The 12,376-nt window shown below is 33.6% G+C and overlaps 6 protein-coding genes across 6 annotated transcripts; all 6 read left to right on the top strand.

The window, feature by feature from the left end:
- Positions 1-122: 122 nt before the first annotated feature.
- Positions 123-944, top strand: TM35_000421330 (vacuolar ATP synthase subunit D; the record flags this gene model as incomplete). Its single annotated transcript, XM_029029944.1, has 1 exon — positions 123-944. One exon carries the CDS (start codon positions 123-125, stop codon positions 942-944), a length of 822 nt encoding a protein of 273 aa, XP_028878741.1.
- Positions 945-1,201: 257 nt separating this feature from the next.
- TM35_000421320 (uncharacterized protein) lies at positions 1,202-2,821 on the top strand (the record flags this gene model as incomplete). The annotated part of the gene is made up of 1 exon (XM_029029943.1): positions 1,202-2,821. The coding sequence occupies one exon, from the start codon at positions 1,202-1,204 to the stop codon at positions 2,819-2,821; it is 1,620 nt and encodes a 539-aa protein (XP_028878740.1).
- Positions 2,822-3,526: 705 nt separating this feature from the next.
- Positions 3,527-5,161, top strand: TM35_000421310 (uncharacterized protein; the record flags this gene model as incomplete). Its single annotated transcript, XM_029029942.1, has 1 exon — positions 3,527-5,161. One exon carries the CDS (start codon positions 3,527-3,529, stop codon positions 5,159-5,161), a length of 1,635 nt encoding a protein of 544 aa, XP_028878739.1.
- Positions 5,162-5,494: 333 nt separating this feature from the next.
- TM35_000421300 (uncharacterized protein) lies at positions 5,495-7,831 on the top strand (the record flags this gene model as incomplete). Its single annotated transcript, XM_029029941.1, has 1 exon — positions 5,495-7,831. The coding sequence occupies one exon, from the start codon at positions 5,495-5,497 to the stop codon at positions 7,829-7,831; it is 2,337 nt and encodes a 778-aa protein (XP_028878738.1).
- Positions 7,832-8,529: 698 nt separating this feature from the next.
- On the top strand, positions 8,530-10,671 carry TM35_000421290 (uncharacterized protein; the record flags this gene model as incomplete). Its single annotated transcript, XM_029029940.1, has 1 exon — positions 8,530-10,671. One exon carries the CDS (start codon positions 8,530-8,532, stop codon positions 10,669-10,671), a length of 2,142 nt encoding a protein of 713 aa, XP_028878737.1.
- A 506-nt stretch (positions 10,672-11,177) lies between these two features.
- On the top strand, positions 11,178-11,927 carry TM35_000421280 (proteasome activator protein PA26; the record flags this gene model as incomplete). The annotated part of the gene is made up of 1 exon (XM_029029939.1): positions 11,178-11,927. One exon carries the CDS (start codon positions 11,178-11,180, stop codon positions 11,925-11,927), a length of 750 nt encoding a protein of 249 aa, XP_028878736.1.
- Positions 11,928-12,376: the final 449 nt, after the last annotated feature.

Genomic DNA, 12,376 nt, shown 5'->3' with positions numbered 1-12,376 from the left:
ATATATATATTATTAGTAATTATTACTAATATATCATCATTATTAATATTAATATTATTATTGCCTTTTTTTTTAAATTTTCTTGCGTTTTCCAAGTTTTTTTTTTTTTTTTCTGTGCATAAATGTCCTCCAACAATCGCTATCCAGCCTTACCGAGTCGCATGTCTCTTATCGCCTTTAAAACTCGCCTGAAAGGTGCCCAAAAGGGACATTCACTTCTTAAAAAGAAAGCCGATGCGTTGGCCCTTCGCTATCGTAAAACCATGGGAGAATTACGACAGGCCAAACTGGAGATGGTGGAACAAATCAAAGGATCCTACTTTACCATCACACAAGCGCAATTTATTGCCGGTGATATCTCTTTGGCCGTGCAGGAATCTTTAAAACTCCCCACGTATGCAATGACACTGCATGTGGATAATATCGCCGGTGTTCGGGTGCCAAGTTTTCACGAACAACACGCATTATTGGATGCGGATGGGCCTGGAGGAGAAGGATGGAGAGAAACGGGAATGGCGGGATTAGGCCGCGGTGGGGAACAATTAAAAGAAGCCCGATTTGCCTTTCGAGAAACATTAAAGTTGTTAGTTCGCATTGCCTCTTTACAGGTGAGTTGGGTCACATTGGATCTCGCCCAGAAAGTCACCAATCGTCGTGTGAATGCATTAGAAAAAGTGGTGATTCCACGTGTACAGAATACATTGAGTTATATTACCTCGGAATTGGATGAACAGGAGCGGGAGGAGTTCTTTCGATTGAAAATGGTGCAGAAGAAAAAGAAACAATTACAATTGAAAAAACAAAATGAGGCGGATGCGGCTGCGGCTGCAAAGAATATAGGGAAACAGACAACAACAACAACAACAACAAATGTGAGGAGTGCTCTTACAATGGTGAATGAAGCACTAACGGATGGTCTGGACGAGTCGGATTTGGTTGTTTAAGTGAGAAAAAAAAAAAAGTATCTACTATTATCATTATTATCATCGTGCTTTTTTTTTTCTCGTATTCGTTCGAGTTTGTTTGTTTGTTTGTTTTTTTCTTCTTTTGATGTGATGTTGATTGTGTGATGTATTTTCCCCATGGACGAATATGGTTCTTGATTCTTTTTTTCTTTTTTTTTTCTTTTTGAATTCACACAGGTGCCCGTGATTATATAAATATATATATATATATATATATATATATATATATTTATCCAATGAGTAAAGTGACTGAAGGCACTCCTAATATGGATGAACCTCAACTGGCCTCACTACAGCCAGGTGGTTTACTTCATTATGATTACCGATCAGCCACTGCAAAGGAAAGAAAACTCTCTGATCAATTACGTGTGGTACAATGGAATATTGAACGAGGAATACAATTTGATCGTATTGTAGAAACCCTACGTGCTCTTCCTGCAGATATATTGATATTACAAGAATTAGATATTAATTGTAAACGATCGAATTATCGTAATGTACCACGTGAATTGGCAGAGGCATTACAGATGCAAATTTATTTTGTATGTGAATTTGAAGAACTGGACGCGGTGGATCGTCCATTAGAACATGCCGTGGGTCCACTCTCATCTACACAAGAGAAGAATGAGGATAATCATCATTTTTCATCACAAGAAAAAGAAGAAAAAGAAAAAAAACGTCATTTTCATGGGAATGCTATTCTTTCTGCCTCTGCTACTCTTACAGATGCCTTTGTTATTCCCCACACGTGTGGTATTGATTGGGAAAAAGAAGGATGGAAACTGCATGAACCTCGACATGGATTCCGTAGTGTTCTCCGTTGTTGTATTCAACCGCATTCACGAACTAATACTCTTTTACCAAATCTTTATGTATATTGTTGTCATTTTGAAGTATTTTGTGGGACACTTGCACGAGTTCGACAACTTCTTGATATCTTTCGAGATATGAATAGTATTCTTGAAAAGGAAAACACGAAAGAGTCAAGGGAATCATTTCCTATTCAACCACTATCACTACATAATTTTTATTCCCATCCAGCTTTTATAATTGGTGGAGATTTTAATACAATGGCAGATGGTATTGTACGATTTTCTTCTCGATATGGAACCGATCGTATGCGATTTTTTAGTATTGGTGAAAAAGAAGCCTGTTGGTTACAACGTAAAGTTCTTTCACGATATATGAATAGTATTACTCGTGGTTGTTGTCCTTTCTCCTATCGTTTTCCATCTTATATTATCTCTTTATTATATGATTGGATATGTAATAGTTATTTGGTTTGGCGATGGGTATATGGATTCAATGCGGAGGAAATCGCTTTCATTGATAATCGACATCTTTGTTTATATGATATGAGTGATAAGGCCTTATCCATCACATTGGATCACCCGGCCTATCATGGATTTGTTCGTGGAAAGTTAGATTGGTTATTGTTAAGTAATATGAAAGTTCTCTCTCCACAGTATGAGAGAAGAAATGAAGGGAATGGTGAAAAGAAAGGCATTCAAATACTAGAGGAGAATGGCTCTATTACCGCAGAAACCGCATCCTATCTACTACCCAATAATAATAATAATAATAATAATAATAATAATAATAATAAGAAAGAAGGGGAAATCTCTAAATTGATACCTCGTGATGGATATATATTATTTAATGAGAAATTTGAGGCTTCTGATCATAAAGGACTTTTACTACATGTAAAACAACATTTGGGAATGGCTAGAGATGTTTATCCTGCGTATGGAGCTATCTATACATCATCATGGACACATTTGGGCTTCTTTTTATGTACACGAGCCGTACCGTTGGCAACAGTGGGGTGGTTTGTGTGGAAGAGGTTTGGGCAGTAACATTTAATAAGGAATAATAATAATAATAATAATAATAATATTGGAATAATTATAAACAATATATATATATATATATATATCCTCACAAGAGAGGAATATTATTATTATTATTATTTATTAAATGTCAAATCTGTTCTTGCTATGGTTTTTTCTTTGATTTTTTTGATTTTTTTTTGTTTTTTTTTATTATATTTGGTATTGAAGATACCGGTTATAATCGCAATGTGATTTAGAAGGATTAAGTGAGAGATGAAGAGTGGCTTTTTCGAATATTAATAAAAAGAAGAGAAAGAAAAGAAAAAAACGAACAATTGGAAGTTTTCCTTTACGTGGTATTTGTTACTATTTCTTAAAGTGTAAAAAAAAGTAATATTTGTTTCTCTTTTTTTTTCTTTTTCTTTATTGTTTATTATTATTATTATTATTATTATTCCTATATTACTCTCATGGCTATTATTTCATCCAATGAAGCCCAAATAATCAAACGAAAAAAGGGGCGAAGAGAAGAGAGAGAGAACCAAAAGGGAAAAAAGAAAAGAGGTACCAATATCATTAACGCACATACATCCATCCATCCACAAATATATATAAAGGGGTCTATTACATTACATTACATTTTATTTATTTATTTATTTAACTTTTCTTCTAGATATTATTATTATTATTATTATTATTATTTATTTATTTATTTATTTATTTATTTATATGCCACGTTTAACGGTATGGTTTGCCGGTGCTGCTTTCACCACTGGTGTTTATTACACTTATCAACATTATCAACACACCACCATCGCCCATCGTGAAATAGAAGCCCTTATTTCTTTAGAAAAGTTAAAACTCCAATCTATTATGCAACGATATGCCGCATTATTATTAAAGGAACAATCATTACAAACTCGACCAGTAAGTGTGGGAGTCACAAACAATGAACGTTTATTATTTTATTGTGAATTACAACAAATACGAGAACTCTTTTGGTCTTTACCATTACGTACTCAAACCGCTGCTGATAAATTAGCGATATTAAAAGAATTAGATAGATTGGAAGAAAGACATTGTATGGTATTAAACTTTCGTGATGTTGCGCTTAATATTTGGGAAGTCTTTACTTGTCAATTATGTTTTGGAGTTTATTTATTTTGTTTCTGTTTAATAGATCCATTACTTCGACAAGTGCCGTTGGAGAGTATAGAGCACCTGCGGCGTGCGGGATTACATGCGGTTTCTCATTGGATTACCAAATGTCTATGTATTCCTACACAGATGACCTTTGAGAAGGAAGAAGAAGAAGAAAAAGAACTATTATCATCATCATCATCATCATATCTGTATAATACTAATACTAATAATAATAATAATAATAATAATAATAATAATAATAATATGAATAATCACCATAAAGAAGAAAAAGAAAAAGAAGAAGAAGAGGAGGTGATGTATTTAGTGTTTACACCACAACATTGGATAGAGTTAGTTGGATTCTGGGCTTGTCCAAGAAATCCATTATTATTTAATACACGTCTGCAATTATTAACATCTTCATCTTCATATTATTATTATTATTCGGTGATGCCCTTTGAAGTTTATTGGCAGAGTCGTCAAAGGCATTTACAGTCATTTCTGTATAGTGAATCTATAGAGAAGGAAACGGCTTCTCATATTAATAGTGATAATAATAATAATAATATAAAGGCTTCTCAAGATGATGAATCTCTAATGTTGCGATCATCCTTTGGTTATCCACTGGCACTCTTTTTAACGGAAAAGGGAAAACACATGCTTGCTGCTAATATGAATACAAATATCTCTCATAATAATAATAATAATAATAATAATAATAATAATAATAATAATAATAATAATATAAAGACTCCACGAATACGACCTGTTGTTTCTGCGGGTCTTCCTCGCACTCTTTATATAGATAAGACAGTCGCCCGTCGGGATGTACGAGTGAAACAACAACTACCTGAGTTGTATACACAATTGCAGGAACGACAATATCCATTACTCCAACGAATATCATCATCATCATCATCATCATCTTCATTAGTCTCTGAGGGAGTTGTGGGATCTAAAGAAGAAGGAATAAGTAAAGATATGAGAATGAATAATATAGTTTGTGAAGAATTGTGTAAATGGCATCAACGGTATTTTATTCCACCGTGGAATCGTGCGGTGTGGGGAGCGGTATTTGGTGGAGTGGGAAGTGATGGGAAATATGATAAACGGGCGTTATTTTTTCGTGTGGGTTCTCCTTGTAAAGTGGAGGAATTAATGGAAGTGCAACTATCTACACAACAACACTTATTACAAGAGATGGAAAGGGATTTGGAATGATAAGAGGGAAATAAAGTTGTTTTTTTATTTGAATTATTTCTTTTTTTATTTGTTTATTATTATTGTTTTTTTTTTTTTTACTTGCCACTATATATATATATATATATATATATAAACCTTTCTATTCTTTTCCCGTTGTTGTTATTATTATTATTATTATTGCTTTTTTTTACCCTTGTGGGCTTCATTTTCCATTACCCAATATATTTTCTTATTTCTCTATCTATTTATATATATATTTATTTATTTATTTATTTATTTATTTATTTATTTATTTATCTCTTTATTTATCTATCTATTTATCTGTGTAGGTGAGTAGAGTGTCCGTGTGTGATGCTCCGCAGTCGTCTGTGCTGCCCGCCTGGTCTTCCACACCGGTGTGTACGTGCAGTTCCAATATTAACAACAACATCATCATCATCATTACTCACATCATCAACTTTCATAATAGTTATCCCCTTTACTACTACTAATAGTAATAATAATAATAATAATAATAATAATAATAATAATAATAATAATACTATCATCACATCTTATCGCTATTATAATAACATCAAGCAAGAAACGGAAAAGGATAAATGTATTCATACAAGGACGACGAGTAGTAATCATCATAATGATAATGATATTAATGATAATGATATTGATGATAATGTTGATGATATTCCTTTACAACGTGCACGTGTAGATACGCAAACCCCTACCACTACTTATCCACGCGTACGTGTTATTCCTCAAGAATGGGAAAAAGAAGAAAAAGAACAACAAGAAGAACGAAAAGAAGAAAACGATATAAATAGATGTGAAGATCCACATACACATATAAAGAAGGATCTCACTATGGATACTTCTCACGAAGTCTCTGACTTTCTCACCGCACGAGCAGAGTCGGTGGAAAATGCACGTCTCCTGCGAAACTCGCAGTTAATTTCCCCCACACATCCAGACGATATCGCCCCAGAGTTTCGTCGTATTCGTAAACATCAACGCATGTCTATTGTCTTTATTGCGGCTGATGATGATTATCATCATTATTATTATCCCAGTGAAGATATTAATATGAATAATAATAATAATAATAATAATAATAAAGATTTACCTTTATTAATGAATGGAAGACGAGATCACTTTGTGGCCTTTCCACCGCCGGCTGTACATCCATGGGTACGAAATACACCCATTGGACCTTTTATTTTACACGGCGATGGACATATTAAAGTAGCGGGAACTGGGGAAGTGGGATTTGAACATCCACGATTAGCAGAAAAAGAAAACGAAACAACTTCTTCATCATCATTATTAACACTTCCTCATCATTTTCGTGGATTACAACATCGATCTATACTTCATCAACAATTACCACAAAAGAATGGAAAAGTCATACAAGATGCGGTGATTAAGAATAGTTTCACATTAACAGGAAGAGGTGTATTTGCTACAAGAGATATAGAGGCTGGAGAAACTATTATGATTGTTCATCAAACCGCACGAAATCTCGGTGTAAAGAGTGAAATAGAAAGATTAGAGGAAATGTGTGTAGATATACTTTTAAAAGTGTATGAAGGTACATCAGAAGATTTGGATTATTTACATGATTGGATTCTTACTGGTCAACCCTCATCTTTATTAGAGTATTGGCCTATCACCGCCACTCAACATGTATTAGAGCGTATTGGTGGGAAGAAGGTATTATATGCATTAGAATTACATGAAATTCACATTGCACGATTAGCGGCTATTATTGATATGAATAGTTTTCTTGTAGAATCTTTCTATGCAGAGCGAAAAGGAATGGCATACTTTCCAGAAGCGGGATTTTTAAATCATAGTTGTATTCCAAATGCAACTTATGATATTATTCCTGAACATACTTTTCAGGAAACAGATTATTATATGGATCAATTGGAGGAAGGGGAAAAGGAAAAGGCAGAGGAAAAAGATAAAATCTCTGATAATAATAGTGTATTGAAGAAGAAGAATGAAAAGAGTTATCATTCTCATTTAAAGAATACTATCCATACCGGCAACAGCAATAGTAATAGTAGTAATAGTAGTAGTATTCATCATAGTGTTAGTAATAGTAGTAAGAATAGTAATAAGAGTAGTAGTAATAGTAATAAGAGTACGGAAGAGAACGAGAAAGAAGAAGAAGAAGATAGTTTAACGTTGACTGCACCTGTGGAATATTTATTCTGTTGTCGAGCCACTGTAAAGATCCCAGCCGGTACAGAAATTCTTATTAGTTACATTCCCCCAAATTGGTCTTTTGATAATAGACAATATGTTTTACATGATCGTTATCGTTTCTGGTGTAAATGCCCCAAATGTGCCCCAACATTAGATTCCAAATATTCTCGTTTACCAAAACTCGTTGTTGGTTTACTCTTCTTTAGTGTATTTCTACAATTACTCGTTTTACATCAACGGGATGTGGAACAATTGGCAGCCAGAGAAAGATCCAATGAAGAGATGCGAAGAATAGAAGAAGGTGAAGATCCTCAACAATTACAACAATCTCAATCTCAATCTCAACAACAATTAAAGAAACGATCTCGTGGTTTATTTGAACTCATGGAAGAAGAAAGACTGCGGGAGGTGTACACACTCGATAGAGGCCCAATGCCAGCACCGCTTGTAAATGAACCACTCGCCCGTCCAGCACAATAAAAGAAGAGAGAGGAATTGTTTGTAAAGTGTATCGAATTCAATGGAATATGTAATTGTGAGAGTTTTTTTTTATTTAAATAGGATGTTGGGGATATATAGAGAGAGTGAGAGTGAAATAAAGAAGTCTCATTTTTTTCTTTTCTTTCTTTCTTTCTTTCTTTCTTTTCTTTCTTTCTTAGCTTTGACTTTTCCTCTAAAAAAAAAAAAAAAAAACGGATCTTTCGATTGAGAGGTGAGTCGTGCAGTAGTTACAATAATAACAACAAAAAAGAAAAAACAAGGAAATAAGAAAGAAAAAAAAAAAAGAAGGGAAAAGAAAAGAGTATACATTTAAAGAAGAAGAGAAGAAAAAAAAAAAACATTCAAAACTAGATCCGCAGCTATCACCACCAAAAAGGAAAAAAAAAGAAACAAAAATAATAATAATAATAATAATAATAATAATAATAATAATAATATAGAAAAAGGGAGAAAAAAAAAAGAAAAAAGGCGCCCCTTATCAATTGTACTATATATATATATATATTTATTTATTTATTTATTTAATTTATTATTATTATTTATTATTATTATTATTATTATTATTATTATTATTATTATTATTATTATTATTATTATTATTATTATTATTATTATTATTATTTTATAGAATCCGTCTCTACCAGAAGAAAAAAGAAAAAAATAAATCCTCCAGTGGGATGTGGAGACTGAAAGTTATTAACGGGTGTAGTAATAACGATGATGTCCTGCTCCCTTTAGTTCCCCAGACATCACTGTTACTCCCATTCTATTCCCAATGGCGAGATGAGGATGAGGATAGACACAAGACAAGTGAACGCATAGAAGCAGAACGTTTAGCAGAAGAAGAAAAACGTCAACGAAATCATAAAAAGAATAAAAAACGAGGGAAAAAGAAATCCAACGAGTCAACAACATCAATAACAACATCATCAACATCTAATCGTTATCGTATAGCTGTTAAGGATTGGCTGCAGAAGATACCACATGTAGCCTTTGGTCGACATACACAATTACCAGAGGCGTGTCGATTACGACATGTTTGTGTGAGTCGACTTCATTGCCGTGTGGTGTATGTAAGTGATGCGGCCATTCATAAAGTTATTCTTTCTATTTATCCACCTGCTAAGCAGAGATTCGTCAATGGCACACAGGCAAAGACTATGAATAATGGGCATACTAGTAATCATTATAAAGATAATAGTGATAATAATAATAGTGATAAGAGTAAGATCATAGATATTGACAGTAGTCGTGGAAGTAGTATGAGCAACGACAGCAACAGTAGTAGTAAAGATATACATATGAAGAAGAATAATAATAATAATAATAATAATAATAATAATAATAATAATAATAATAATAATAATAATGGAAAAGATGAGAATGGAAGTGAAAAGGATCATGATGATCCAAGTGTATTTCATGGACCACATTACCGTCTTGTTAACTGTGGGTGTAATCCACTTTATGTAAATGATACTCCACTACCATGGGGTGAAAGTCGTTGTTTACATGAAAATGATGTGGTGGCCTTTTTGGAAAATCCCTTTGATGAAGAAGGGGGAGTTTTACAACCACTTCGTCCAGAGGATATTAATCATAGTAATAATAATAATAATGATAATAATAATAATAGTGATAGTGATAGTGAGAAGAGTGTAACTGTGACGCTTAGTGGAGAGAAGCGGGAAGCGTTGCCATTCACATCATTCTCCTCATCGTTGTTATTATCATCCTCAACAACAGCAACATCAACAGCACGTGTATTGTTTAATCAAATGCGTAATGATAATAATAATAATAATAATAATAATGATAATAATAATAATCATCATCATTCTAGTAGTAGTATTAATGGGAATATGGAAAATCCAATCATAGAAACAAGAAGAATAGGAGTTGAAGAACCGATATCATCTCAACAAGAAGAAGAAAAGAATATATTCCCTGTATTTGTAGAGGTAAATGGTAAACGAATTGCACGTTATCGGCCTCTTTATATACCGCCTGTACTTCAACAACAACAACAACAACAACGGCAGCAAACAATAATAGAAGGAACACCGTTAAAACAAAATAATATTTCTCTTCTTGTAGGGCATAATCGCCTTTTGGGTGATAAATTCAAAGAAGAAGAAGAAAATAATAATAATAATAATAAATTGTATGGGTGTAGTGATGTCCTCACACCATCGCCAAGAAAGCAATCCTTCTATTACTCACCCCAACAACAAGAAAATAATAATAATAATAATAATAATAATATAAATAATAATATTAAAGAAGAAGAGGAAAGTGTAGAGAATGATTACGTAGATATTGTGGGAGATGTGGTCTCTCCACTGCAGCAGCGATTAGTGCCATCCCGACGTCGTAGTGTCGGTCTCTCGGCAACACCCGATGGAAATTATCATGATAACCATCTGTATATTAATAATAATTATAATAGTAATAATAACGCTGAGTGTGAGGAACCGCCGTTTAATGTCATCTCCGCACGTCTGCCGGTGTATGTGTTTGCAAGGCGGAGTCCAAGTCCGGTGGAGTTTACCCGCCAAGCCCACACCATTGGCCGTTTAAATCCACACAAAAAAGAAAATGAAGAAGGAAAAAATGAAGAAAGTAAAGAAGAAAAAGTGGGGAATAAAAGGCGAGATCGTAGTGAAGAAATGACAGAATGGGTTCAGGAAGATGGAAAAGAAATATCAACAACATCAACAAAGTTAACATCTGCAGGAGGAACGGCAACTTCTAATAATAGTAATAATAATGGACGGCGTAAACGTGGAAGACCACCGGGTAAAAAACGGCGATTATAATAATAATAATAATAATAATAATAATAATAACGGCAGGAAATATATATATATATATATCTGTACGGGTATTCTCGTTCTAATGTCATTGTTTCTATTGGGCTTTCTGTCAAATTTAAGAGAGAGAAAGAGATGTGAACAGCTATACGAAAAAAAAAGAAAAAAAATGGTGTTGAGTCTAGTTTTTTTGATTGTTTGTTTGTTTTTGCGGCATTTCTTCTTTCTTTATTATTATTAGTGTTATTCTTCTCTTCTCTTCTTTATTACTATTAAAACCCGTAGAAAAAAGAAAATATCATACAATACAAACAACAACAACAACAACAACGACAACAAGGATTCCCTAACTCCCCAAAGAAAAACAAACAAACAAACAAGGAACAGAAGACTATTTATTTTATTTATTCCTTTTTCCCCTTGAAAAGAGAGAGAGAGAGAGAGAATCCAAATACAAATAAAAAAAATAATATCCCAAATACAAATACAAATAAAAAAAAATAAAAAAAACAATGCCACCCAAACGCCTTGTTTACGCCCAAAGTCTCCGTGATGCCTTCACTGAAACCGACAGTTGTGCCGCTGTGGAGAATTGGGCCACTGTCACTATTTCTCGCCTCGAGCAACTCGTGCAGCGAGTGGCCGCGAAAAGAGCATCTATTCAACAATCTCTCTACACTCGCGCTAATGCGGAACACACACCGGAGGAAGTGGTGGCGTTATTACAAGAATATCAATCCATTTGTCATTGTGTTTTCAGTGAGGCGGAACTCATCCGCACAGTGATTGCCATTCGAATTCCGGAATTAAAAGAAGAAGATAATTTGGGAGTTGTGGTTCAACATGCGGTGTTAAAGATGTTGGATGAATTACAAAATAAAACGATTGGTGGGGGTGGGGGAGATAAGAATAGTGGTGGAGGTGTGGCCTCCGCTGCGGGAATGTATTCTCTTCGGGATTATCTTTCCACTCGTGGTGGATTGGAGGATAAACTTCTTGGGAAAGCGGAGGAGAATAATAAAGATAAGAGTAAAGATAATAATAATAATAATAATAATAATAATGAAGGAGAAAAGGCAATGGGAAGTAAAAGTCCATCATTGGTGTTGGAGTTAAAACAAGTGGATGCGGATACTTTACTAAAGGTGGAATTGGCCGGCACTCAATTGACATCTACACTACGGGCCTTTGTGAATGCCTACGCACTCAACTGGAAGAAGTTGATTCAACCACGGACGGGAAATGATCATATGGTGAGTTAATAAGAAGAGATAAGAAGATAAGAAAGAGAAAAGAAGAAGAAAAGAAAAAGAAAATGATGATAATAATAGTGATGATAGAGAGAGGAATAGAAGAGGGGATTGAAATAGATTTTTTGGCAAGAACGTCTACAGCTGTAATGGGCAGACATACAGAAAGAAAAAAAGAAAAAAGAAAATAAATTTACTTATATATTTTTGTAATGTGTGTGTGTATGTAGGTAGGTATGTTTATTTATTTTAATCTATACTCTACTCTTCTTTGTTGTTGTTGTTGTTCTTTCTTTTTTTCTCTTTGTTTCTTTCTCTGTTTCTTATGTCTTGCGACTCCCCCTTTTTATTTATTGTTATTTTGCTTTTTTTAACGATAGAAAAAGGGGGAGACGAAGAAGAATATATGGACCCGTTTTATTTATTTATTGATTATTATTATTATTATTATTATTATTATT

This window comes from Trypanosoma theileri (genome assembly GCF_002087225.1).
Source record: "Trypanosoma theileri isolate Edinburgh chromosome Unknown TM35_Tth_42_V1, whole genome shotgun sequence".
Classification (NCBI taxonomy): Eukaryota; Euglenozoa; class Kinetoplastea; order Trypanosomatida; family Trypanosomatidae; genus Trypanosoma; species Trypanosoma theileri.
This window is presented reverse-complemented; position numbering and strand designations above follow the sequence as displayed.